Here is a 24,812-nt window from a genome sequence, read left to right as displayed (position 1 = left end):
ACTGTCACACTTGATTGGTCCTATTCTCTCACGTCTTATCCTCCTGCTCTTCACATACTTGTAGAATGCCTTGGAGTTTTCCTTAATTCTGCTCGCCAAGGCCTTCTCATGGCCCCTTCTGGCTCTCCTAATTTCCTTCTTAAGCTCCTTCCTGTTAGCCTTATAATCTTCTAGATCTCTAACATTGCCTAGCTCTCTGAATCTTTCATAAGCTTTTCTTTTCCTCTTGACTAGATTTATTACAGCCTTTGTACCCTACCATAACTTCCCTGTCTCATTGGAGCATTCCTATGCAGAACTCCACACAAATATCCCCTGCACAATTGCTGCATTTTTTCCGTGCCTTTCGCTGAGAACATCTGTTCCCACTAGCTTGTCACACCAGACAGCCAGCCACTCTGGTGTTGCTTGGTTGATGTTGAGCAGGTCAGTGTCAGGTGGGAGTGGGCAGTGCCACAGAACATGTTCAATGTTCGGGACCCTTTCGCCACACTCACAGGATTCGCTGGTCTTTAAACCCCACTTCATCGTATTGTTTCCCGTCCTACAAACTCCCGCTCTCACTCCGATGAGAGTGCACCCCTTCCGTCTGTCAGACAGTGCCCCCGGGGTCAAGCCACATTCCTGTTGGGTCTTGCTCTGTGTTGTTTGGTGGCGTTCTGGCTTCTGTTTGTTGCCAGAGGTCAATCCTGTATTTTGGGGGAATGTTCCATGTGGTGGTTCCTCCACTGTAGCAAAGCTTTTCCTCGATTTTAGGCAGTTGGAAACTGGCACACGATGCTGCAATGGTTGCTGTGGATCCGAGTTCGTTTACCTTTTTCAAGTTCCTGCCTGTTAACTTCATAATTCCCCTTCCTATCGCTCTCCAACGCTGTTGTAAAGGAGACAGATTTATGATCACTATCTCCAAAACGCTCTCACACTGAGAGATCTGACACCTGACCAGGTTCATTTCCCAATACCAAATCAAGTACAGCCTCTCCTCTTGTAGGCTTATCTACATACTGTGTCAAGAAACCTTCCTGATCACACTTAACAAGCTCCACCCCATCTAAAACCACCCCCCCCCCGCTCTAGGGAGATGCCAATCGATATTTGGAAAATTAAAATCTCCCATCCCGACAACTCTGTTATTATTACACCTTTCCAGGATCTGTTTCCCTATCTGCTCCTCGATATTCCTGTTACTATTAGGCGGCCTATAAAAAACACCCAGTAAAGTTATTGACCCCTTCCTGTTCCTAATCTCCACCCACAGAGACTCCGTAGACAATCCCACCATGATGTCCACCTTTTCTGCAGTCGTGACACTATCTCTGATCAACAGTGCCACACCCCCAGCTCTTCTGCCTCCCTCCCTGTCTTTTCTGAAACATCTAAAACCTGGCACTTGAAGTAACCATTCCTGCCCCTGAGCCATCCAAGTCTCTGTAATGGCCACAACATCATAACTCCAAGTACTGATCCACGCTCTAAGCTCATCTGCTTTGTTCACAATATTCCTTGCATTAAAATAGACACATCTCAGACCATCGGTCTGAGCGCGTCCCTTCTCTATTATCTGCCTATCCTCCCTCACATGCTGTCTCCAAGCTTTCTCTATTTGTGAGGCAACAGCTTCTTCCCCAGTCTCTTCTGTTCAGTTCCCACCTCCCCAACAATTCAAGTTTAAACTTGCCCCAGCAGCCTTAGCAAAACTCCCCGTCAGGATATTGGTCCCCCTGGGATTTAAGTGCAACCCGTCCTTTTTGTACAGGTCACACCTGCCTCAAAAGAGGTCCCATTGATCTAGAAATCTGAATCCCTGCCCTTGCTCCAATCCCTCAGCCACACATTCATCCTCCACCTCACTCTATTCCTATACTCACTGTCGCGTGGCACAGGCAGTAATCCCAAGGTTACTGCCTTTGTGGTCCTGCTTCTCAGTTTCTCTCCTAACTCCCTGTAGTCTGTTTTCAGGCCCTCCTCCCTTTTCCTACCTATGTCACTGGTACCAATATGTACCACAACCTCTGGCTGTTCTCCCTCCCACTGCAGGATATCGTGGACGCGATCAGAAACATCCCGGACCCTGGCACCTGGGAGGCAAACTATCATCCGAGTTTCTTCCCTGCGTCCACAGAACCGCCTGTCTGATCCCTTACTTATAGAGTCCCCTATCACTACTGCCTTCCTCTTCCTTTCCCTACCCTTCTGAACCACAGGGCCAGACTCTGTGCCAGAGGCACGGCCTCTGTTGCTTCCCCCAGGTAGGCTGTCTCCCCAACAGTACTCAAACAGGAGTACTTATTGTTACGGGGGACCAGCACAGTATCTAGTATCTGACTCTTCCCCTACCCTCTCCTGAATGTGACCCACTTGTCTGTCTCCCATGGCCCTGGTGTGACCACCTGCCTATAACTGCTTTGAACATATAACGAATGCAGTGGATAGAGGGGAACAGCTGGACATTGTTTATCTGGATTTCCAGAAGGTGTTCGATAAGGTGTCATATAAAAGACATCTCCATAAATATGAACAACGCACACAAAATGCTGGTGGAACACAGCAGGCCAGGCAGCATCTACAGGGAGAAGCACTGTCGAAGTTTCGGGCCGAGACCCTTCGTCAGGACTGGTGAATCCATGTATCCATAAATATGCACAGAATGGGGCTGTTGTATCAGCATGGACAGAGGATTGGCTAACTAATAGAAAGCAGAGAGTTGGGATAAATGGGTGTTACTCTGGTTGGCAATCAGTGGTGAGCAGTGTGCTGCAGCGGTTGGTGCTGGGCCTGCAACATTAATACATTAACAGTCTGGGAGAGGGTCTGAATGGAGTGTATCTAAGTTTGCTGATGATACTAAATTGAGTAGAAAAGCAAATTGTGTAGAAGATACAGAGAGTCTACAGAGAGATATAGGTAGGTTAAGTGAGTAGGCAAAGGTCTGACAGATGGAGCACAATGTTGGTAAATGCAAGGTCATCACCTTGAAAGGAAAAATGGAAGATCAGATTATTATTTAAATGGTAAAAAATTGTTGCATGCTGCTGTGCAGAGGGAAGTGGGAGTGTGTCTGCACATCGCAAAAGGTTGGTTTGCAGGTGCAGCAGGCTGTCAAGAAGGCAAATGGGATGTTGGCTTTCATTGCTAGAGGGATTGAATTCAAGAGCCGGGAGGTCATGCTGCAACTGGACAGGGAACTGGTGAGGTCGCACCGGGAGTACTGCATGCAGTTCTGGTCTCCTTACTTGAGGAAGGTGGCCCCCGTTTTTCGAACGTTCACTTTACAACACCTTGCTGTTATGAAAGACCTACATTAGTTACCTGTTTTTGCTAACAGAAGGTTCTCACTGTTATGAAAAAAGGCAGCGCACGTCCCAAGCAGCCAGGCTGCTTCCCCGGAACTGCATTCTAGCTGCCATTGCTTAAACACGTGCCTGTGAGCATCTGTGCTTTATGTCGATTTATTTTGTGCATCCGTTAGCAAGATGAGTTCTAAGGTATCGGAAAAGCGTTAAAGAGCGCGTAAGGGTGTTAAACTTAGCATAAAACTAGACATAATTAGCATTTCGATCATGGTGAACGAAGTAAGGACATTGTCCGCACATTGAACCATTCGCACTATTTATACGCAGAGAGAAAGAATCTTGAAAGCTGCCAATGTTACTGTTGGTTCTGCTCGTAACAAAGTGATCTCTCTTAGTTGCCATCCAATAATGGATAAAATGGAAAGTCTATTGCTTGAGTGGATTGATGGGTGTAGAAAGCGTGGTGTCCTGTTAAGTACCTTATACTTAAGGAGAAATCAGTCAGTCTTTTTAGTAAGCTGAAACAGAAAGCACTGGACGATGGTGCTGAAAGTGGCATTTAAAGGCAGTCTCGGGTGGTTAGGTCGGTTTCTGAGGCGAGGGCGGCTTCATAGCTTATAGTTTACTGGAGAGAGTGCTTCGGCTGATACTGAAGCTGCCGAAAAGTTCTCAGCAGAACTGAAGAAAATAATTACAGAAGGTGGTTATTCGTATAAGCAAGTGTTTAACTGTGACGAAACTGCAATTTATTGGAAAAAATTGCTGAGCACCCAACGTCCGACGACTCAGCCTAACACACCAACATCAGTGTGCTCACTGTCTTCCCGATTCCGGTAAGTGAAACTACACTGTACATACATTATTTCTACTTTATATCGACTGTGTATTTTTATGTATTATTTGGTATGATTCGGCAGCTTCATATCTTAAAGGTTACTGGAGAGAGTGCTTCCAGTGAAACTGCCTCTGCTGCGTGGTGAGATTTTCACTATGCTACCGTGCTGCAATGATTGCAGAAAAGTATTTCTACTTTATATAGGCTGTGTATTTATCAGATCATTCCTGCTTTTACTCTTTTACTGTAATTTTAGGTTTTGTGTGTTACTTGGTATGATTTGGTAGGTTATTTTTTGGGTCTGTGAATGCTCACAAATTTTTCCCATACAAATAAATGGTAATTGCTTCTTCGGTTTACAACATCCCGGCTTACGAACTGTTTCATAGGAACGCTCTGCCTTCGGATAGTGGGGGAAACCTGTACTGGCTTTGGAGGCAGTGCAGAGAAGGCTCCCCGGGTTGATTCCAGGGATGAGGGGGTTAGACTATTGAGTTGCCCGAGACTGTACTCACTGGAATTCAGAAGAGTGAGAAGAGATCTTATTGAAACATAGAATGATGAAAGGGATAGATAAGATAGAGGCAGGAAAGTTGTTTCCACTGATTGGTGAGACTAGAACTAGGGAACATAGCCTCAAGATTCGGGGGAGTAGATTTAGGACAGAGATGAGGAGGAACTGATATTCCCAGAGGGTGGTGAATCTGTGGAATTCTCTGCCCAATGAAGCAGTGGAGGCTCCCTCAGTAAATATATTTAAGACAAGGTTGGATTGTAGCAGAATTTAGGGTTATGGGGAAAGGGCAGGTAGGTGGAGATGAGTCCATGGCCAGATCAGCCATGATCTTAATGAATGGCGGAGCAGGCCCAACGAGTCAGATGGCCTACTCCTGCTCCTATTTCTTATGTTCTTATGAAGCAGTGTCTGCAGAAGGACAGAGACACAATGAGGGAATGGACAATGAAGTGGCAGATGGTGCTATTAGGAAGTACATGTTCATACCCTTTAGCAGAAGAAATAAAGGGGCCCACAAAAGCCTGCACCAGAGCCTGGGTCAGCAGCTCCTTCAGCGACTGAAAGGCCTCCTCACATTTTGCATCCCACCTCGGTCCAATGCGCTCTGACGGGCTAAGATACTCTCCACCCTCCTGCCCTTTCTTCCCCCAGGGAGGGTAACCACGCAGAAGCTGATTCAAAGGGTGACTCACTTTCACGTAGCCTTTCACAAACCTCCGATAGTAACCACAGACCCCGAGGAACAAGCGCAGAATACTCGCAGTCTGGGGTCTTGGCCAAGTGGTGACCGCCTCGATCTTAGCTGGGTCTGTAGCTACTCCATCCCGTGAGACTGTGTGCCCAACATAGCGAACTGACGTTTGGCAGAACTGGCACTTGTCCAGGGAAAGTTTTAACCCTTCAGCTTTCAGGCGGCCCAGCACCTTCAGCAGCCTCGCTCATGTTCTTCCAATGCGGATCCAAACACTGTGAGGTCATCCAGATACAACAACACCTCAAGCAAGTTCGTATCCCCACAGGTCCAAGTCTATCCATCTGGCAGTCTACCAACTCTCTCCATTCGCGTCTTCTCTCATCTCTCTCTGGCAAAAGACTGCAAAATTCCCTGCTCCCAGACCCACAAGAAAGAATAACATCCTTCTAATTGGATAGCCCCACATTCCAAAGCCCCGTTATTTCTAGACGTAACCGAAACGTTGCTGCTACAGAGAAATCATTACATTAGCAGTGAAACTTTACAGCACATTACACTAAAAAAACCAGCTTAGCACAGCCCAGCATGTGGAGAGCCAGTCTTTGGAAGGCAGTTTGATCAATGCATTATAAAGCCTCAGCATGACATACTTGCTCTTATATTCTAGATCTCTCGAAATGAATGCTAATATTGCATTTGACTTCCTTATCAATAACTCAACTTGCATGTTAACTTTTGCAGAATCCTGCATAAGAACTCCTAAGTCCCTTTGTACCTCCGATTTCTAAAGGAATATGCCTTTATTCCTTCTAACCACCAACTGTTTGACCATACATTTTCCTATAATATATACCTTTTGCAACTTCTTTGCCCATTCTAATTTGTTTAAATCCTTCTGCAGACTCCCTGCTTCCTCAACACTACCGACCCTCCACCTATCTACGGATCTTGCGCAAACTTGGCCACAAAGCCTTCAAGTCCTTCATCCAATTCACTGGCATATAATGAGAAATGAAGCAGTCCCGACACCGATCCTAGTCAGCAGCCAATCAGAAAAAGCCCCCTCTTTCTAAATCTTTGCCTTATGCCAGTAAGCCAACCTTCTATCAATGCTAGAGCTTTCCTGTAACACCATGGCTCTTATCTTGTTTAACAGCCTCATAGGCAACACCTTATCAAAGGCCTTATGAAAATCCAAGCAAACAAAATCCACCGATTCTCCTTTGTCTATCCTGCCTGTTAATTCCTCAAAGAATTCCAATGGATTTGTCAGGCAAGATTTCGTCTGAAGGATACCAAGCTGACTTTGGCCTATTTTATCATATTCCTCCAAGTACGTCAAAACTTCATCCTTATTAATGGACTCCAACATCTTCCCAACCATTGAACTCAGGCTAACTGGCCTATCATTTCCTTTCTTTTACCTCCCACTTTTCTTAAAGAGTGGAGTGACATTTGCAATTTTTCAGTCTGCCTGGACCATTCCAGAATCTAGTGATTTTTGAAAGATGACTACTATTGCCTCCACAATCTCTTAGCTACCTCTTTCAGAACCAGGGGTGTAGTCCATCTGGTTCAAATGTTAATCTACCTTCGGGCCTTTCACTTTCTCCTTAGTAATAGCAACTAAACAGCTTTCTGCTCCCTGACCATATAGAATTTCTAACATACTGCTGCTGTCTTCTAAGTGAAATACTTATTAAGTTAGTCCATCATTTCTTTGTCTCTCATTACTTCATAATTTTCCAGTGGTCTAATATCCACTCTTGTATATAGGCATTTTATTACTAGTTTAAGTAGTTTGGCCTGTTCCTGTGCTGTACTGTTCAATATTTACACATAATGTGATGGTTGTCTGGAACGAGCTGCCAGAGGATGAAGTGGACACAAGTACAAATACTACGTCTGAAAGGCATTTAGTTGGGAAGGCGTAATGCAGTAAAAGGATTAACGTAAATAGGCATCACGATCAGCACAGATGAGCTAAGTTGAAGAGGCCTGTTTCTGTACAAAAAGTTTCTCAAAATGGGGAGTTCTAATTTTCCAAAAATTGATTGGGATTGCCGTAGATGGGGCAGAATTCGTAACGCGCATCAATGTGTAGAGCTCCACAATGGAGAAGCTGAATCTGTGTGAACTAGTCACACCAGTTCACTGTTGCCTGATGTCCATAAGGCTTCGTCAAATGAAGCAGGTGGCAGTTGCAAGTCTGAAATAAGAAGTAGTGCAAATTTCATTTTGATGACACAGACTCGTTTTAAACTGGCAATGAACTCCATAAATACCATGTTTAAGCCCATTTCCCAGACCTCAGACCCTGCACCTTCTTTTGTACTTTCCGTTTAGTCCATTTTAAGTCCAAGTCCCAACCGTGTCTTGTAATTTTTAATGATTTTACTTACATCTTTAAAATAAATATGGAATTGTTGTATAAATATAAATTTGTTTAAGGTACAGGTTTCCCCCGCTATTTGAAGGTATAGCATTCCTATGAAACGGTTTGTAAGCCAGAATGTCATAAAGTGAAGAAGCAATTGCCATTTATTTATGTGGGAAAAATTTGTGAGCGTTCACAGACCCAAAAAATCACCTACCAAATCATGCCAAATAGCACATAAAACCTAAAATAACAATAAAGTATAGTGAAAGCAGGAATGATCTGATAAATACAGGAATACTTTTATGCAATTACTGCAGCACTGTCCACCGTAGTGAAATCTTACACAAGCGTTCTCGGCAGCACTTGTAGCAAAAACACTCGGCACAACTGCTCCCGGCACAAACGCACGGGGCAAGCGCTCCCGGCAGAAACACACGGCGCAAGCGCTCCCGGCAGAAACACACGGGGCAAGCGCTCCCGGCAGAAACACACGGCGCAACTGCTCCCGGCAGAAACACACGGCGCAAGTGCTCCCGGCACAAACACACGGTGCAAGCGCTCCCGGCAGAAACACACGGGGCAAGTGCTCCCGGCACAAACACACGGCTCAAGCGCTCCCGGCAGAAACACACGGGGCAAGTGCTCCCGGCAGAAACACACGGCGCAAGCGCTCCCGGCAGAAACACACGGTGCAAGCGCTCCCGGCAGAAACTCACGGGGCAAGCGCTCCCGGCAGAAACACACGGCGCAAGCGCTCCCGGTAGAAACACACGGGGCAAGCGCTCCCGGCAGAAACACAAGGCGCAAGTGCTCCCGGCAGAAACACACGGCGCAAGTGCTCCCGGCAGAAACACACGGCGCAAGCGCTCCCGGCAGAAACACACGGTGCAAGTGTTCCCGGCAGAAACACACGGGGCAAGTGCTCCCGGTAGAAACACACGGGGCAAGCGCTCCCGGTAGAAACACACGGGGCAAGCGCTCCCGGCAGAAACACAAGGCGCAAGTGCTCCCGGCAGAAACACACGGCGCAAGTGCTCCCGGCAGAAACACACGGCGCAAGCGCTCCCGGCAGAAACACTCGGGGCAAGTGCTCCCGGCAGAAACACTCGGGGCAAGTGTTCCCGGCAGAAACACACGGGGCAAGCGCTCCCGGCAGAAACACAAGGCGCAAGTGCTCCCGGCAGAAACACACGGCGCAAGCGCTCCCGGCAGAAACACACGGCGCAAGCGCTCCCGGCAGAAACACACGGCGCAAGTGCTCCCGGCAGAAACACTCGGGGCAAGTGTTCCCGGCAGAAACACACGGGGCAAGCGCTCCCGGCAGAAACACAAGGCGCAAGTGCTCCCGGCAGAAACACACGGGGCAAGTGCTCCCGGCAGAAACACACGGGGCAAGCGCTCCCGGCAGAAACACACGGCGCAAGCGCTCCCGGCAGAAACACACGGGGCAAGTGTTCCCGGCAGAAACACACGGTGCAAGTGCTCCCGGCAGAAACACACGGGGCAAGCGCTCCCGGTAGAAACACACGGGGCAAGTGCTCCCGGCAGAAACACACGGCGCAAGTGTTCCCGGCAGAAACACACGGGGCAAGCGCTCCCGGTAGAAACACACGGGGCAAGTGCTCCCGGCAGAAACACACGGCGCAAGTGTTCCCGGCAGAAACACACGGTGCAAGTGCTCCCGGCAGAAACACACGGTGCAAGTGCTCCCGGCAGAAACACACGGGGCAAGCGCTCCCGGCAGAAACACACGGCGCAAGCGCTCCCGGCAGAAACACTCGGGGCAAGCGCTCCCGGCAGAAACACACGGGGCAAGTGCTCCCGGCAGAAACACTCGGGGCAAGTGCTCCCGGCACAAACGCACGGGGCAAGTGTTCCTGGCAGAAACGCACGGTGCAAGCGCTCCCGGCACAAACGCACGGGGCAAGTGTTCCTGGCAGAAACACACGGTGCAAGCGCTCCTGGCAGAAACGCACGGGGCAAGCGCTCCCGGCAGAAACACACGGTGCAAGCGCTCCCGGCAGAAACACACGGCGCAAGTGCTCCCGGCAGAAACACACGGCACAAGTGTTCCCGGCAGAAACACACGGCACAAGCGTTCCCGGCAGAAACACACGGGGCAAGCGCTCCCGGCAGAAACACACGGGGCAAGCGCTCCCGGCAGAAACACACGGCACAAGTGTTCCCGGCAGAAACACACGGCGCAAGTGCTCCCGGCAGAAACACACGGCGCAAGCGCTCCCGGCAGAAACACACGGGGCAAGCGCTCCCGGCAGAAACACACGGCGCAAGCGCTCCCGGCAGAAACACACGGCGCAAGCGCTCCCGGCAGAAACACTCGGCGCAAGCGCTCCCGGCAGAAACACACGGGGCAAGCGCTCCCGGCAGAAACACACGGGGCAAGTGCTCCCGGCAGAAACACACGGGGCAAGCGCTCCCGGCAGAAACACACGGCGCAAGCGCTCCCGGCAGAAACACTCGGCGCAAGTGCTCCCGGCAGAAACACACGGGGCAAGCGCTCCCGGCAGAAACACACGGGGCAAGCGCTCCCGGCAGAAACACACGGCGCAAGCGCTCCCGGCAGAAACACTCGGCGCAAGTGCTCCCGGCAGAAACACACGGGGCAAGCGCTCCCGGCAGAAACACACGGGGCAAGTGCTCCCGGCAGAAACTCACGGCGCAAGTGCTCCCGGCAGAAACTCACGGCGCAAGCGCTCCCGGCAGAAACACACGGCGCAAGCGCTCCCGGCAGAAACTCACGGCGCAAGCGCTCCCGGCAGAAACACACGGTGCAAGCGCTCCCGGCAGAAACTCACGGGGCAAGTGCTCCCGGCAGAAACACACGGCGCAAGCGCTCCCGGCAGAAACACACGGGGCAAGCGCTCCCGGCAGAAACACACGGGGCAAGTGCTCCCGGCAGAAACACACGGGGCAAGCGCTCCCGGCAGAAACACACGGGGCAAGTGCTCCCGGCAGAAACACACGGGGCAAGCGCTCCCGGCAGAAACACACGGGGCAACTGCTCCCGGCAGAAACACACGGCGCAAGTGCTCCCGGCAGAAACACACGGGGCAAGCGCTCCTGGCAGAAACACTCGGGGCAAGCGCTCCCGGCAGAAACACACGGCGCAAGTGTTCCCGGCAGAAACACACGGGGCAAGTGTTCCCGGCAGAAACACACGGCGCAAGTGTTCCCGGCAGAAACACACGGGGCAAGCGCTCCTGGCAGAAACACTCGGGGCAAGCGCTCCCGGCAGAAACACACGGCGCAAGTGTTCCCGGCAGAAACACACGGGGCAAGTGTTCCCGGCAGAAACACACGGCGCAAGTGTTCCCGGTAGAAACACACGGCGCAAGTGTTCCCGGCAGAAACACACGGTGCAAGCGCTCCTGGCAGAAACACACGGCGCAAGTGTTCCCGGTAGAAACACTCGGGGCAAGTGTTCCCGGCAGAAACACACGGGGCAAGTGCTCCTGGCAGAAACACACGGCGCAAGTGTTCCCGGTAGAAACACACGGCGCAAGTGTTCCCGGCAGAAACACACGGTGCAAGCGCTCCCGGCAGAAACACACGGGGCAAGCGCTCCCGGTAGAAACACACGGCGCAAGTGCTCCCGGCAGAAACACACGGGGCAAGCGCTCCCGGCAGAAACACACGGGGCAAGCGCTCCCGGCAGAAACACACGGGGCAAGCGCTCCCGGTAGAAACACACGGGGCAAGCGCTCCCGGCAGAAACACACGGGGCAAGCGCTCCCGGCAGAAACACACGGGGCAAGCGCTCCCGGCAGAAACACACGGGGCAAGCGCTCCCGGTAGAAACACACGGCGCAAGCGCTCCCGGCAGAAACACACGGGGCAAGTGCTCCCGGCAGAAACACACGGGGCAAGCGCTCCCGGCAGAAACACACGGGGCAAGTGCTCCCGGCAGAAACACACGGGGCAAGCGCTCCCGGCAGAAACACACGGGGCAAGCGCTCCCGGCAGAAACACACGGGGCAAGTGTTCCCGGCAGAAACACACGGGGCAAGCGCTCCCGGTAGAAACACACGGGGCAAGCGCTCCCGGCAGAAACACACGGGGCAAGCGCTCCCGGCAGAAACACACGGGGCAAGCGCTCCCGGCAGAAACACACGGGGCAAGCGCTCCCGGCAGAAACACACGGGGCAAGCGCTCCCGGTAGAAACACACGGCGCAAGCGCTCCCGGCAGAAACACACGGGGCAAGTGCTCCCGGCAGAAACACACGGGGCAAGCGCTCCCGGCAGAAACACACGGGGCAAGTGCTCCCGGCAGAAACACACGGGGCAAGCGCTCCCGGCAGAAACACACGGAGCAAGCGCTCCCGGCAGAAACACACGGCGCAAGCGCTCCCGGCAGAAACACACGGCGCAAGCGCTCCCGGCACAAACACACGGCGCAAGCGCTCCCGGCACAAACACACGGCGCAAGCGCTCCCGGCACAAACACACGGCGCAAGCGCTCCCGGCACAAACACACGGCGCAAGCGCTCCCGGCAGAAACACACGGCGCAAGCGCTCCCGGCAGAAACACACGGCGCAAGCGCTCCCGGCAGAAACACACGGCACAAGCGCTCCCGGCAGAAACACACGGCACAAGCGTTCCCGGCAGAAACACACGGGGCAAGCGCTCCCGGCAGAAACACACGGCGCAAGCGCTCCCGGCAGAAACACACGGCACAAGCGTTCCCGGCAGAAACACACGGTGCAAGTGTTCCCGGCAGAAACACACGGTGCAAGTGCTCCCGGCAGAAACACACGGGGCAAGTGCTCCCGGCAGAAACACACGGTGCAAGTGCTCCCGGCAGAAACACACGGCGCAAGTGCTCCCGGCAGAAACACACGGCGCAAGCGCTCCCGGCAGAAACACACGGCGCAAGTGTTCCCGGCAGAAACACACGGGGCAAGTGCTCCCGGCAGAAACACACGGTGCAAGCGCTCCCGGCAGAAACACACGGCGCAAGTGCTCCCGGCAGAAACACACGGGGCAAGCGCTCCCGGCAGAAACACACGGGGCAAGTGCTCCCGGCAGAAACACACGGGGCAAGTGCTCCCGGCAGAAACACACGGGGCAAGTGCTCCCGGCAGAAACACACGGGGCAAGTGCTCCCGGCAGAAACACACGGGGCAAGTGCTCCCGGCAGAAACACACGGGGCAAGTGCTCCCGGCAGAAACACACGGGGCAAGCGCTCCCGGTAGAAACACACGGGGCAAATGTTCCCGGCAGAAACACACGGGGCAAGCGCTCCCGGCAGAAACACACGGGGCAAGCGCTCCCGGCAGAAACACACGGGGCAAGCGCTCCCGGCAGAAACACACGGGGCAAGCGCTCCCGGCAGAAACACTCGGGGCAAGCGTTCCCGGCAGAAACACAAGGCGCAAGCGCTCCCGGTAGAAACACACGGCGCAAGCGCTCCCGGCAGAAACACACGGGGCAAGCGCTCCCGGCAGAAACACACGGGGCAAGTGCTCCCGGTAGAAACACACGGGGCAAGCGCTCCCGGCAGAAACACACGGGGCAAGTCCTCCCGGCAGAAACACACGGCGCAAGCGCTCCTGGCAGAAACACACGGCGCAAGCGCTCCCGGCAGAAACACACGGGGCAAGTGCTCCCGGCAGAAACACACGGGGCAAGCGCTCCCGGCAGAAACACACGGCGCAAGCGCTCCCGGCAGAAACACACGGCGCAAGCGCTCCCGGCAGAAACACACGGCGCAAGCGCTCCCGGCAGAAACACACGGGGCAAGCGCTCCCGGCAGAAACACACGGGGCAAGCGCTCCCGGCAGAAACACACGGGGCAAGCGCTCCCGGCAGAAACACACGGGGCAAGCGCTCCCGGCAGAAACACACGGTGCAAGCGCTCCCGGCAGAAACACACGGGGCAAGCGCTCCCGGCAGAAACACACGGGGCAAGCGCTTCTGCAAGCGCTCCCGGCAGAAACACATGGTGCAAGCGCTCCCGGCAGAAACACACGGGGCAAGCGCTCCCGGCAGAAACACATGGTGCAAGCGCTCCCGGCAGAAACACACGGGGCAAGCGCTCCCGGCAGAAACACACGGGGCAAGTGCTCCCGGCAGAAACACACGGGGCAAGCGCTCCCGGCAGAAACACTCGGCGCAAGTGCTCCCGGCAGAAACACACGGGGCAAGCGCTCCCGGCAGAAACACACGGGGCAAGTGCTCCCGGCAGAAACACACGGGGCAAGCGCTCCCGGCACAAACACACGGGGCAAGTGCTCCCGGCACAAACACACGGGGCAAGTGCTCCCGGCAGAAACACACGGGGCAAGTGCTCCCGGCAGAAACACACGGGGCAAGTGCTCCCGGCAGAAACACACGGTGCAAGTGCTCCCGGTAGAAACACACGGCGCAAGTGCTCCCGGCAGAAACACACGGCGCAAGCGCTCCCGGCAGAAACACACGGGGCAAGTGCTCCCGGCAGAAACACTCGGCGCAAGTGCTCCCGGCAGAAACACACGGGGCAAGCGCTCCCGGCAGAAACACACGGGGCAAGTGCTCCCGGCAGAAACTCACGGCGCAAGCGCTCCCGGCAGAAACACACGGGGCAAGCGCTCCCGGCAGAAACACACGGGGCAAGCGCTCCCGGCAGAAACACACGGCGCAAGCGCTCCCGGCAGAAACACTCGGGGCAAGTGCTCCCGGCAGAAACACACGGTGCAAGCGCTCCCGGCAGAAACACACGGCGCAAGCGCTCCCGGCACAAACGCACGGGGCAAGTGTTCCTGGCAGAAACGCACGGTGCAAGCGCTCCCGGCACAAACGCACGGGGCAAGTGTTCCTGGCAGAAACACACGGTGCAAGCGCTCCTGGCAGAAACGCACGGGGCAAGTGTTCCTGGCAGAAACACACGGTGCAAGCGCTCCCGGTAGAAACACACGGCGCAAGTGCTCCCGGCACAAACACACGGCGCAAGCGCTCCCGGCAGAAACACACGGGGCAAGTGCTCCCGGCAGAAACACACGGCGCAAGCGCTCCCGGCAGAAACACACGGCGCAAGTGCTCCCGGCAGAAACACACGGGGCAAGCGCTCCCGGCAGAAACACACGGGGCAAGTGCTCCCGGCAGAAACACACGGGGCAAGTGCTCCCGGCAGAAACACACGGGGCAAGTGCTCCCGGCAGAAACACACGGGGCAAGTGCTCCCGGCAGAAACACACGGGGCAAGTGCTCCCGGCAGAAACACACGGGGCAAGTGCTCCCGGCAGAAACACACGGGGCAAGCGCTCCCGGTAGAAACACACGGGGCAAATGTTCCCGGCAGAAACACACGGGGCAAGCGCTCCCGGCAGAAACACACGGGGCAAGCGCTCCCGGCAGAAACACACGGGGCAAGCGCTCCCGGCAGAAACACACGGGGCAAGCGCTCCCGGCAGAAACACTCGGGGCAAGCGTTCCCGGCAGAAACACAAGGCGCAAGCGCTCCCGGTAGAAACACACGGCGCAAGCGCTCCCGGCAGAAACACACGGGGCAAGCGCTCCCGGCAGAAACACACGGGGCAAGTGCTCCCGGTAGAAACACACGGGGCAAGCGCTCCCGGCAGAAACACACGGGGCAAGTCCTCCCGGCAGAAACACACGGCGCAAGCGCTCCTGGCAGAAACACACGGCGCAAGCGCTCCCGGCAGAAACACACGGGGCAAGTGCTCCCGGCAGAAACACACGGGGCAAGTGCTCCCGGCAGAAACACACGGCGCAAGCGCTCCCGGCAGAAACACACGGCGCAAGCGCTCCCGGCAGAAACACACGGCGCAAGCGCTCCCGGCAGAAACACACGGGGCAAGCGCTCCCGGCAGAAACACACGGGGCAAGCGCTCCCGGCAGAAACACACGGGGCAAGCGCTCCCGGCAGAAACACACGGGGCAAGCGCTCCCGGCAGAAACACACGGTGCAAGCGCTCCCGGCAGAAACACACGGGGCAAGCGCTCCCGGCAGAAACACACGGGGCAAGCGCTTCTGCAAGCGCTCCCGGCAGAAACACATGGTGCAAGCGCTCCCGGCAGAAACACACGGGGCAAGCGCTCCCGGCAGAAACACATGGTGCAAGCGCTCCCGGCAGAAACACACGGGGCAAGCGCTCCCGGCAGAAACACACGGGGCAAGTGCTCCCGGCAGAAACACACGGGGCAAGCGCTCCCGGCAGAAACACTCGGCGCAAGTGCTCCCGGCAGAAACACACGGGGCAAGCGCTCCCGGCAGAAACACACGGGGCAAGTGCTCCCGGCAGAAACACACGGGGCAAGCGCTCCCGGCACAAACACACGGGGCAAGTGCTCCCGGCACAAACACACGGGGCAAGTGCTCCCGGCAGAAACACACGGGGCAAGTGCTCCCGGCAGAAACACACGGGGCAAGTGCTCCCGGCAGAAACACACGGTGCAAGTGCTCCCGGTAGAAACACACGGCGCAAGTGCTCCCGGCAGAAACACACGGCGCAAGCGCTCCCGGCAGAAACACACGGGGCAAGTGCTCCCGGCAGAAACACTCGGCGCAAGTGCTCCCGGCAGAAACACACGGGGCAAGCGCTCCCGGCAGAAACACACGGGGCAAGTGCTCCCGGCAGAAACTCACGGCGCAAGTGCTCCCGGCAGAAACTCACGGCGCAAGCGCTCCCGGCAGAAACACACGGCGCAAGCGCTCCCGGCAGAAACTCACGGCGCAAGCGCTCCCGGCAGAAACACACGGTGCAAGCGCTCCCGGCAGAAACTCACGGGGCAAGTGCTCCCGGCAGAAACACACGGCGCAAGCGCTCCCGGCAGAAACACACGGGGCAAGCGCTCCCGGCAGAAACACACGGGGCAAGTGCTCCCGGCAGAAACACACGGGGCAAGTGTTCCCGGCAGAAACACACGGCGCAAGTGTTCCCGGCAGAAACACACGGCGCAAGTGTTCCCGGCAGAAACACACGGTGCAAGCGCTCCTGGCAGAAACACACGGCGCAAGTGTTCCCGGTAGAAACACTCGGGGCAAGTGTTCCCGGCAGAAACACACGGGGCAAGTGCTCCTGGCAGAAACACACGGCGCAAGTGTTCCCGCTAGAAACACACGGCGCAAGTGTTCCCGGCAGAAACACACGGTGCAAGCGCTCCCGGCAGAAACACACGGGGCAAGCGCTCCCGGTAGAAACACACGGCGCAATTGCTCCCGGCAGAAACACACGGGGCAAGCGCTCCCGGCAGAAACACACGGGGCAAGCGCTCCCGGCAGAAACACACGGGGCAAGCGCTCCCGGTAGAAACACACGGGGCAAGCGCTCCCGGCAGAAACACACGGGGCAAGCGCTCCCGGCAGAAACACACGGGGCAAGCGCTCCCGGCAGAAACACACGGGGCAAGTGCTCCCGGTAGAAACACACGGCGCAAGCGCTCCCGGCAGAAACACACGGGGCAAGTGCTCCCGGCAGAAACACACGGGGCAAGCGCTCCCGGCAGAAACACACGGGGCAAGTGCTCCCGGCAGAAACACACGGGGCAAGCGCTCCCGGCAGAAACACACGGGGCAAGTGCTCCCGGCAGAAACACACGGGGCAAGTGTTCCCGGCAGAAACACACGGGGCAAGTGTTCCCGGCAGAAACACACGGGGCAAGCGCTCCTGGCAGAAACACTCGGGGCAAGCGTTCCCGGCAGAAACACACGGGGCAAGTGCTCCCGGCAGAAACACACGGGGCAAGTGCTCCCGGCAGAAACACACGGGGCAAGTGTTCCCGGCAGAAACACACGGGGCAAGTGTTCCCGGCAGAAACACACGGGGCAAGTGTTCCCGGCAGAAACACACGGGGCAAGTGTTCCCGGCAGAAACACACGGCACAAGCGCTCCCGGCAGAAACACACGGGGCAAGCGCTCCCGGCAGAAACACACGGGGCAAGCGCTCCCGGCAGAAACACACGGCGCAAGCGCTCCCGGCAGAAACACTCGGGGCAAGTGCTCCCGGCAGAAACACACGGTGCAAGCGCTCCCGGCAGAAACACACGGCGCAAGCGCTCCCGGCACAAACGCACGGGGCAAGTGTTCCTGGCAGAAACACACGGTGCAAGCGCTCCTGGCAGAAACACACGGGGCAAGTGTTCCTGGCAGAAACACACGGTGCAAGTGCTCCTGGCAGAAACACACGGGGCAAGTGTTCCTGGCAGAAACACACGGTGCAAGCGCTCCCGGCACAAACGCACGGGGCAAGTGTTCCTGGCAGAAACACACGGTGCAAGCGCTCCTGGCAGAAACGCACGGGGCAAGTGTTCCTGGCAGAAACACACGGTGCAAGCGCTCCCGGTAGAAACACACGGCGCAAGTGCTCCCGGCACAAACACACGGCGCAAGCGCTCCCGGCAGAAACACACGGCACAAGCGCTCCCGGCAGAAACACACGGCACAAGTGTTCCCGGCAGAAACACACGGGGCAAGCGCTCCCGGCAGAAACACACGGCGCAAGCGCTCCCGGCAGAAACACACGGGGCAAGTGTTCCCGGCAGAAACTCACGGTGCAAGCGCTCCTGGTAGAAACTCACGGTGCAAGCGCTCCTGGTAGAAACTCACGGTGCAAGCGCTCCTGGTAGAAACTCACGGTGCAAGCGCTCCCGGCAGAAACACACGGGGCAAGTGTTCCCGGCAGAAACACACGGGGCAAGTGTTCCCGGCAGAAACACACGGGGCAAGTGTTCCCGGCAGAAACTCACGGTGCAAGCGCTCCTGGTAGAAACTCACGGTGCAAGCGCTCCCGGCAGAAACACACGGCGCAAGCGCTCCCGGCAGAAACACATGGTGCAAGCGCTCCCGGCAGAAACACACGGCGCAAGTGCTCCCGGCAGAAACACACGGGGCAAGTGTTCCTGGCAGAAACACACGGCGCAAGCGCTCCCGGCAGAAACACACGGGGCAAGTGTTCCCGGCAGAAACACACGGGGCAAGCGCTCCTGGCAGAAACGCACGGGGCAAGTGTTCCTGGCAGAAACACACGGCGCAAGCGCTCCCGGCAGAAACACACAGCGCAAGTGCTCCCGGCAGAAACACACGGCGCAAGCGCTCCCGGCAGAAACACACGGGGCAAGCGCTCCCGGCAGAAACACACGGCGCAAGCGCTCCCGGCAGAAACACACGGCGCAAGCGCTCCCGGTAGAAACACACGGGGCAAGTGCTCCCGGTAGAAACTCACGGGGCAAGCGCTCCCGGCAGAAACACACGGGGCAAGTGCTCCCGGCAGAAACACACGGCGCAAGTGCTCCCGGCACAAACACACGGCGCAAGCGCTCCCGGCAGAAACACACGGCGCAAGCGCTCTTGGCAGAAACGCACGGCGCAAGCGCTCCTGGCAGAAACACACTGCGCAAGCGCTCCCGGCAGAAACGCTCTTTCCAGTAACCTTTAAGCTATGAAGCTACCAAGTATCACATAAAAATACACAGCCTATATAAAGTAGAAATAATGTATGTACAGTGTAGTTTCACTTACTGGAATCGAGGAGAGAGGGAGCACACTGATGATGGTGTGTTAGGCTGAGTCGTCGGAGGTTGGGGTGGTGGGAGGTAGAGGAGACTGGGGTGTCATCTCATCGTTGTCTGTTTCCATCACGGCAGGCAGGTCATCTTCTGCTCAATGTCTGCCTGCCTCGACGTCGAAGGTTGAGTTTCGTCGTCTGCTGTGAATGATATGGAATGCTTGAAAAACGACAGTATGCTTGACTGCTTAGCCGCGCGCATTTTTCTATCATGCAGTTCATTGTAAGCACTCAAACCATCCTGCAAATATGCCCTAAACCTACGTACCCTTTCAAAATTGAAGTCATACTTTTCTGCAATCGTTGCAGCGTTGTCAATCACAGCGAAAATCTCACGAAATTGCTTCCCGTTCAGTTCCTGGATGTCTTCACTTTCGAGCCATTCGCTACTGCGTTCGGTTTCAATTGTTATCCTTTCCTCTTCATCAGCTCTTCATCTGTCAGTTCTTGGTCATGGGATGCCAAAACCTCTTCAACATCATCTTCGTCAACTTCCACAAACCCTTGGCTAAACTCACTATATTGTTACTTTGTTCACCACGATCAAAACGCTTAATTATGTCTAGTTTTACGCTGTGTAGCACCCTTACGCGCTCTTTTAGGCTTTTCCAATACCTTAGAACTCATCTTGCTAACAGATGTACAAAATAAATCGACATAAAGCACAGATGCTCACGGGCACGTGTTTAAGCAATGCTGGCTGGAATGCAGTTCCGGGGGAGGAACTTGGCTGCTTGGCGTGCACTGCTTTTTTCCTAACAGCGGAAACACCTGCTGTTCGCGAAAACAGGTAACTAATGTAGGTCTTTCGTAACAGCCAGTTGACGTAAAGCAAACATTTGAAAAACGGGACACCTGTAATCAAACAAAATAATGCATAACTTAGAGTAGTAAAATCATACATTATATAGCAGCTTTAAAGAATTACTTTGAAGTGCCATCAATATTGGCAGATGTTAGTTTGTGCACAGCTTTGGGATAAACAACCAAATAATGTCTTTTTGACTGTGAATTATGGAATCTCAATTGGCCAATAACAATTAGATTCATAAATAATCAATTTTTTCTTTAGCTACCCAGTAACCTTGTGAAAAGAAAGAAGCTTTTATAGATGACTCTGCAGGTTCATTTTCTCCAGATATCACATAATTTTGGGTCTCCTGAAATCGTCCAGTTGTAAATGTAACAGACTTTGGGTTCAGAGAATGTTTTGCTTCACCAGGCGAGAGAGGTCCAAAGTGCCTTACATAGTACGACAGTGTGTGGAGGAGATTGAGAGGCGTGGGATGGAGGAAGTCGGAATCTATCGAGTATCGGGAGTTGCCACAGACATTCAGACCCTCAAAGCTTCCTTCGATGCTAGTAAGTATTCAGGAACTGTAAGGAACAACTTGTGGCTATACAATGTAATTACACACGATCCTAGCTGCTTGAATTTAAAATATTTCGATATTATGCCTATAGTTTGATTTTTGTGCACTCATGGAGATTGATTTTCTGTGAAATAAACCCTGTAAGTAATGAAGTGGAGAACAGGGCATCTGAGTAGAATGGTCCATGCTGTATTACTGTAAACAAAATGCTGACATATCCTAAACAATTTCTATCTCTGATTCTGTCAGCCGAAATTTAACAATGCTTCACAATAAAGACTTAACTGTGAGATGGATGAAAGGGCTAGAAATAATGGCTCTAAGTGTAGGTAAACGGAATCATGAGATGGAGTAACATGTTTAGCAGTGAAAATAAGGATGTGGAAAGACTTTAGAGACAGGGATGGAAATGGATGATGGGCAGTGTCTTTCTGTTGATTGTAAATGAGATTAAAAATATTGTGTGGAATCAAACACAACGCTGCATAAGGCCATAAGCCATAGGAGCAGAGTTAGGCCATCTGGCCCATCGAGTCTGCTCTGCCATTCAATCATGGCTGATCCTTTTTTAAAACTCCTCCTCAACCCCAGTTCCCAGACTTTTCCCAGTAACCTTTGATGCCATGTCCAATCAAGAACCTATCAATCTCTGACTTAAATACACCCAACAACCCGGCCTCCACAAGCTGCACGTGGCAACAAATTCCACAAATTCACCACCCTTTGGCTAAAGAAATTTCTCTGCATCTCTGTTTTGAAAGGGTGCCTCTCTATCCTGAGGCTGTGCCCTCTTGTCTTAGACTCTCCCACCGTGGGAAACATCCCTTCCACATCTACTCTGTCTAGGCCTTTCAACATTCGAAAGGTTTCAATGAAATCCCCCTTTATCCTTCTGGATTCCAGTGAGTACAGACCTAGAGCCATCAAATGTTCCCCATATGATAACCCTTTCATTCCTGGAATCATCCTTGTGAACCTCCTCTGCACCCTCTCCAATGCCAGCACATCTTTTCTAAGATGAGGGGCCCAAAACTGTTCACAATACTCAAGGTGAGGCCTCACCCGTACTTTTTAAAGCCTCAGCCTCACATCCTTGCTCTTGTATTCTGGATCTTTTAAATGAATGCTAACATGGCATTTGCCTTCCGCACCACCAACTCTACCTTTAGGTTGTTCTGCATAACGGCTTCTAAGTCTCTCTGTATCTCAGATTCCTGGATCTTCACCCCGTTTAGAAAGGAGTCCGCAACATTTATCTGTACTACCAAAGTACAGGGCCGTGCATTTTCCAACATTCTATTTCATTTGCCACTTTCTTGCTCATTCTCCTAATCTGTCTAAGTCCTTCTGCATCCTATCTGTTTCCTCAACACTATCTGCCCCTCCACCGATCTTCATATTGTTACGTACCCCATGACGGGTTAAAAGAACCAGCAGAAATGGAACACACCTGGAGTCTGGTTTTGCTATAAACAAAACACTATTTATTAGTATCTACGTAAGATAGTAATAAAACCAGATAAATCAAACGGGTTAGCAGAGTTTATGCATATAAGTGTGTAAACATAAAACCCCAAACTTCTTCAAGCTTAAGTGGTAAATGATACAGTCTTAAGATGGTATGTGAGAAAGTTCAGTTCAATGCACAAGGATGCTGTTGGTGGTAAGAGAGAGAGATTTGTAATCCAGAGGCGTATGATGTGAGAAGGCAATTATGTCGATATTGCACAGGTTCAGCCCCTTTATAAGACTAAACAGGATTGGGAAAGAGAGCTTAGTTTTAGTATTTCTAGTGAGAATTGGGATAGAATTCTTCAATTAGTTAATACATCATCGTTATGTGCCAAACATTCATTAATACAATTTAAGGTTGTACATAGGGCCCATATGTCCAAGGATAAATTAGCTCATTTTTACTCTCATATAAGTCCTATTTGTGATAGATGTCATTCTGAAATTGCGTCTTTAACTCACATGTTTTGGTCGTGTTCATTTTTGGAGAAATATTGGAAAGATATTTTTGATATTATTTCTGCGGTTTTGAATATTGATTTACAACCTCATCCTATTACCGCAATTTTTGGTTTACCAATGTTAGATTCACAGCATTTATCTTCTTCAGCCCGTCGAATGATTGCATTTCTAACTCTGATGGCTAGAAGATCTATATTGTTGAATTGGAAAGAAATTGATCCTCCCACTGTATTTAATTGGTTCTCTCAAACTATGTTATGTTTAAATTTAGAAAAAATTAGAAGTGGTACTTTTGAGACTTCTATTAAATTTGAAAAGTTATGGAGACCATTTATTCAACATTTTCATATGATGTAATATGACCCTGTGCCAAGTACATTTGATTTCCCAGCTTTTAGCTTATGTATTTTGAGAGGACTGGAAGTGACGGCATTGATGAATACTTATTTTTGTGAGATATTATAAACAGCCCACTTTTTTTTTTCTCTCTTTCGCTTTTGTTTGTTTTTCTTTTTTTTATATTACTTATTAGTTATAGTTATTAGATTAGATTAGTTAGTTTTGCATTACATAAATTTTTTTTTTGTTTTTTTTCTTTCTTTTTTCTGTTTTTTTTATATTATACATTATGAAATATTTAGATTTACTATGTCCATACATATATCTTATGGCTTATGTCTTGGTAAACTCATTTATATTGTAACTATTATGTATGTTTTTTTTCATATGTAATGGAATGTGTATGTTGGTAATTTCTTTATCAATATATCATCTGTATTCTGTCCATATTACTAATATTAATAAAAAGATTTAGAAAGAAAGAAAGAAAGATATTGCACAGGTTCCAGGATAGCAATACAAAATAACAATAGCAGTAGGTTTTATCTCTGAAGCTGTTCCACTCCACACAACTATCACTGACAGTGAACTTCAACGAATATCCTTTCAACACAAGTGGTACCACACCCAAATTCAGCTACGGGACGTCCCAAAGTGGTGGCCACAGGATACTCAAACAGAATCCACGTATGGACCATCACAAACAGTAGCTTATCACAAAGGGGACCATCTTCAAGGGAACCACCACCCAGGCAAGGGTGGGCACACCGGTAGATTCCACAAGGTTACCCGAATCACACACAACGTCATAGCCACTTATCCAGTTCCACGACATACGAAATAACTCCAACAGTGACTTGCCACAGTGAAATACCACACCCAAAGGGTAAACACACACGTGGTATTCACAAAGGTTTTCCCATCACCAGAGAACCCACTCCTGTGGATTAACTAAGTAACAATTGCACTTCCGTAGCCGAATGGAAACAAACTCACCCTCACGGGCTACTTAGAGAGAGAGTCCAAACAGTGATCTCTTTGTCACTAGGTTTCTTCTGTTCCAAAACTTCCTCTCCTCTCTTTTGTTCCCTTCCTGCAAACTTGGTCCATTCGCAGAACTTGTGAGAGTCATTTAGCAATACTCAGGATCGATCTCAACTCACCCTTTTGGGCTACTGGAAGTTTAAACCGGTGACTGACTCACTGGTGTCTTCCATTGACTCTGAGCTGTGGGTGTCTGTGTGTCCTTGTAAATTCAAAACAAGCCGCAGAAAAATGTAAACAAGCTGCAGGGAAACCATAACATCGATTGTCCATCAAATAACTCCACCTCTCTTCGCCATAGCAACTCAGAAGCAGGCATACAGTAGAAATCCCATAGAGTAAAAGTCAGTCTCATTTTCCCAGCGTTTTAAAGTGACAGTCCACAGAAAAAATGCACTCTAGGGGTACATAACAGTATCATCTGCAAACTTGGCAACAAAGCCATCTATTCCATCATCTAAATCATTTATATACACCATAAAAAGAAGCGGTCCCAACACTGACCCCTGCAGAACACCACTAGTCACTGGCAGCCAACCAGAAAAGGATCCTTTTATTCCCACTCGCTGCCTTCTGACCTGCAACAGCTTTTGATTCAGTGCCAATCATTCTATTTTCCCAGAGAATTCTGCGCCATGATCCCGACTGCAGTTTACATACTACATGTCAAGATATCACTTGATGTATTGACTGCCATGTTTAAGAACAAGAAACAGCCTAAACTGGTGCCTTTCACATCCTTTTCAATTCCAGACTCAACCTGAATCAGGGCTTGAATGCCATCACCTCCTAAAAAGCAAAACCAAACAACGTAAACTCTCCCTGAGTTTTGACTAG

General features: G+C 52.4%; 1 protein-coding gene across 2 annotated transcripts in view; it reads left to right on the top strand.

Moving 5' to 3' along the window:
- si:dkey-91m11.5 (PH_BCR_vertebrate and RhoGAP_Bcr domain-containing protein) overlaps window positions 1-24,812 on the top strand; it is a 406,087-nt gene that overhangs the window by 347,082 nt on the left and 34,193 nt on the right. For both annotated transcript variants that reach the window (XM_059983343.1, XM_059983342.1), the window contains one exon: window positions 20,468-20,607. In XM_059983343.1, coding sequence (XP_059839326.1) covers window positions 20,468-20,607 — 140 coding nt within the window. The remainder of the gene's footprint in view (window positions 1-20,467; window positions 20,608-24,812) is intronic.

Source organism: Hypanus sabinus, chromosome 10, assembly GCF_030144855.1.
Source record: "Hypanus sabinus isolate sHypSab1 chromosome 10, sHypSab1.hap1, whole genome shotgun sequence".
Taxonomy (NCBI): Eukaryota; Metazoa; Chordata; class Chondrichthyes; order Myliobatiformes; family Dasyatidae; genus Hypanus; species Hypanus sabinus.
Note: the sequence above shows the minus strand (reverse complement) of the source record. Positions and strands in the feature narration are given on the sequence as shown.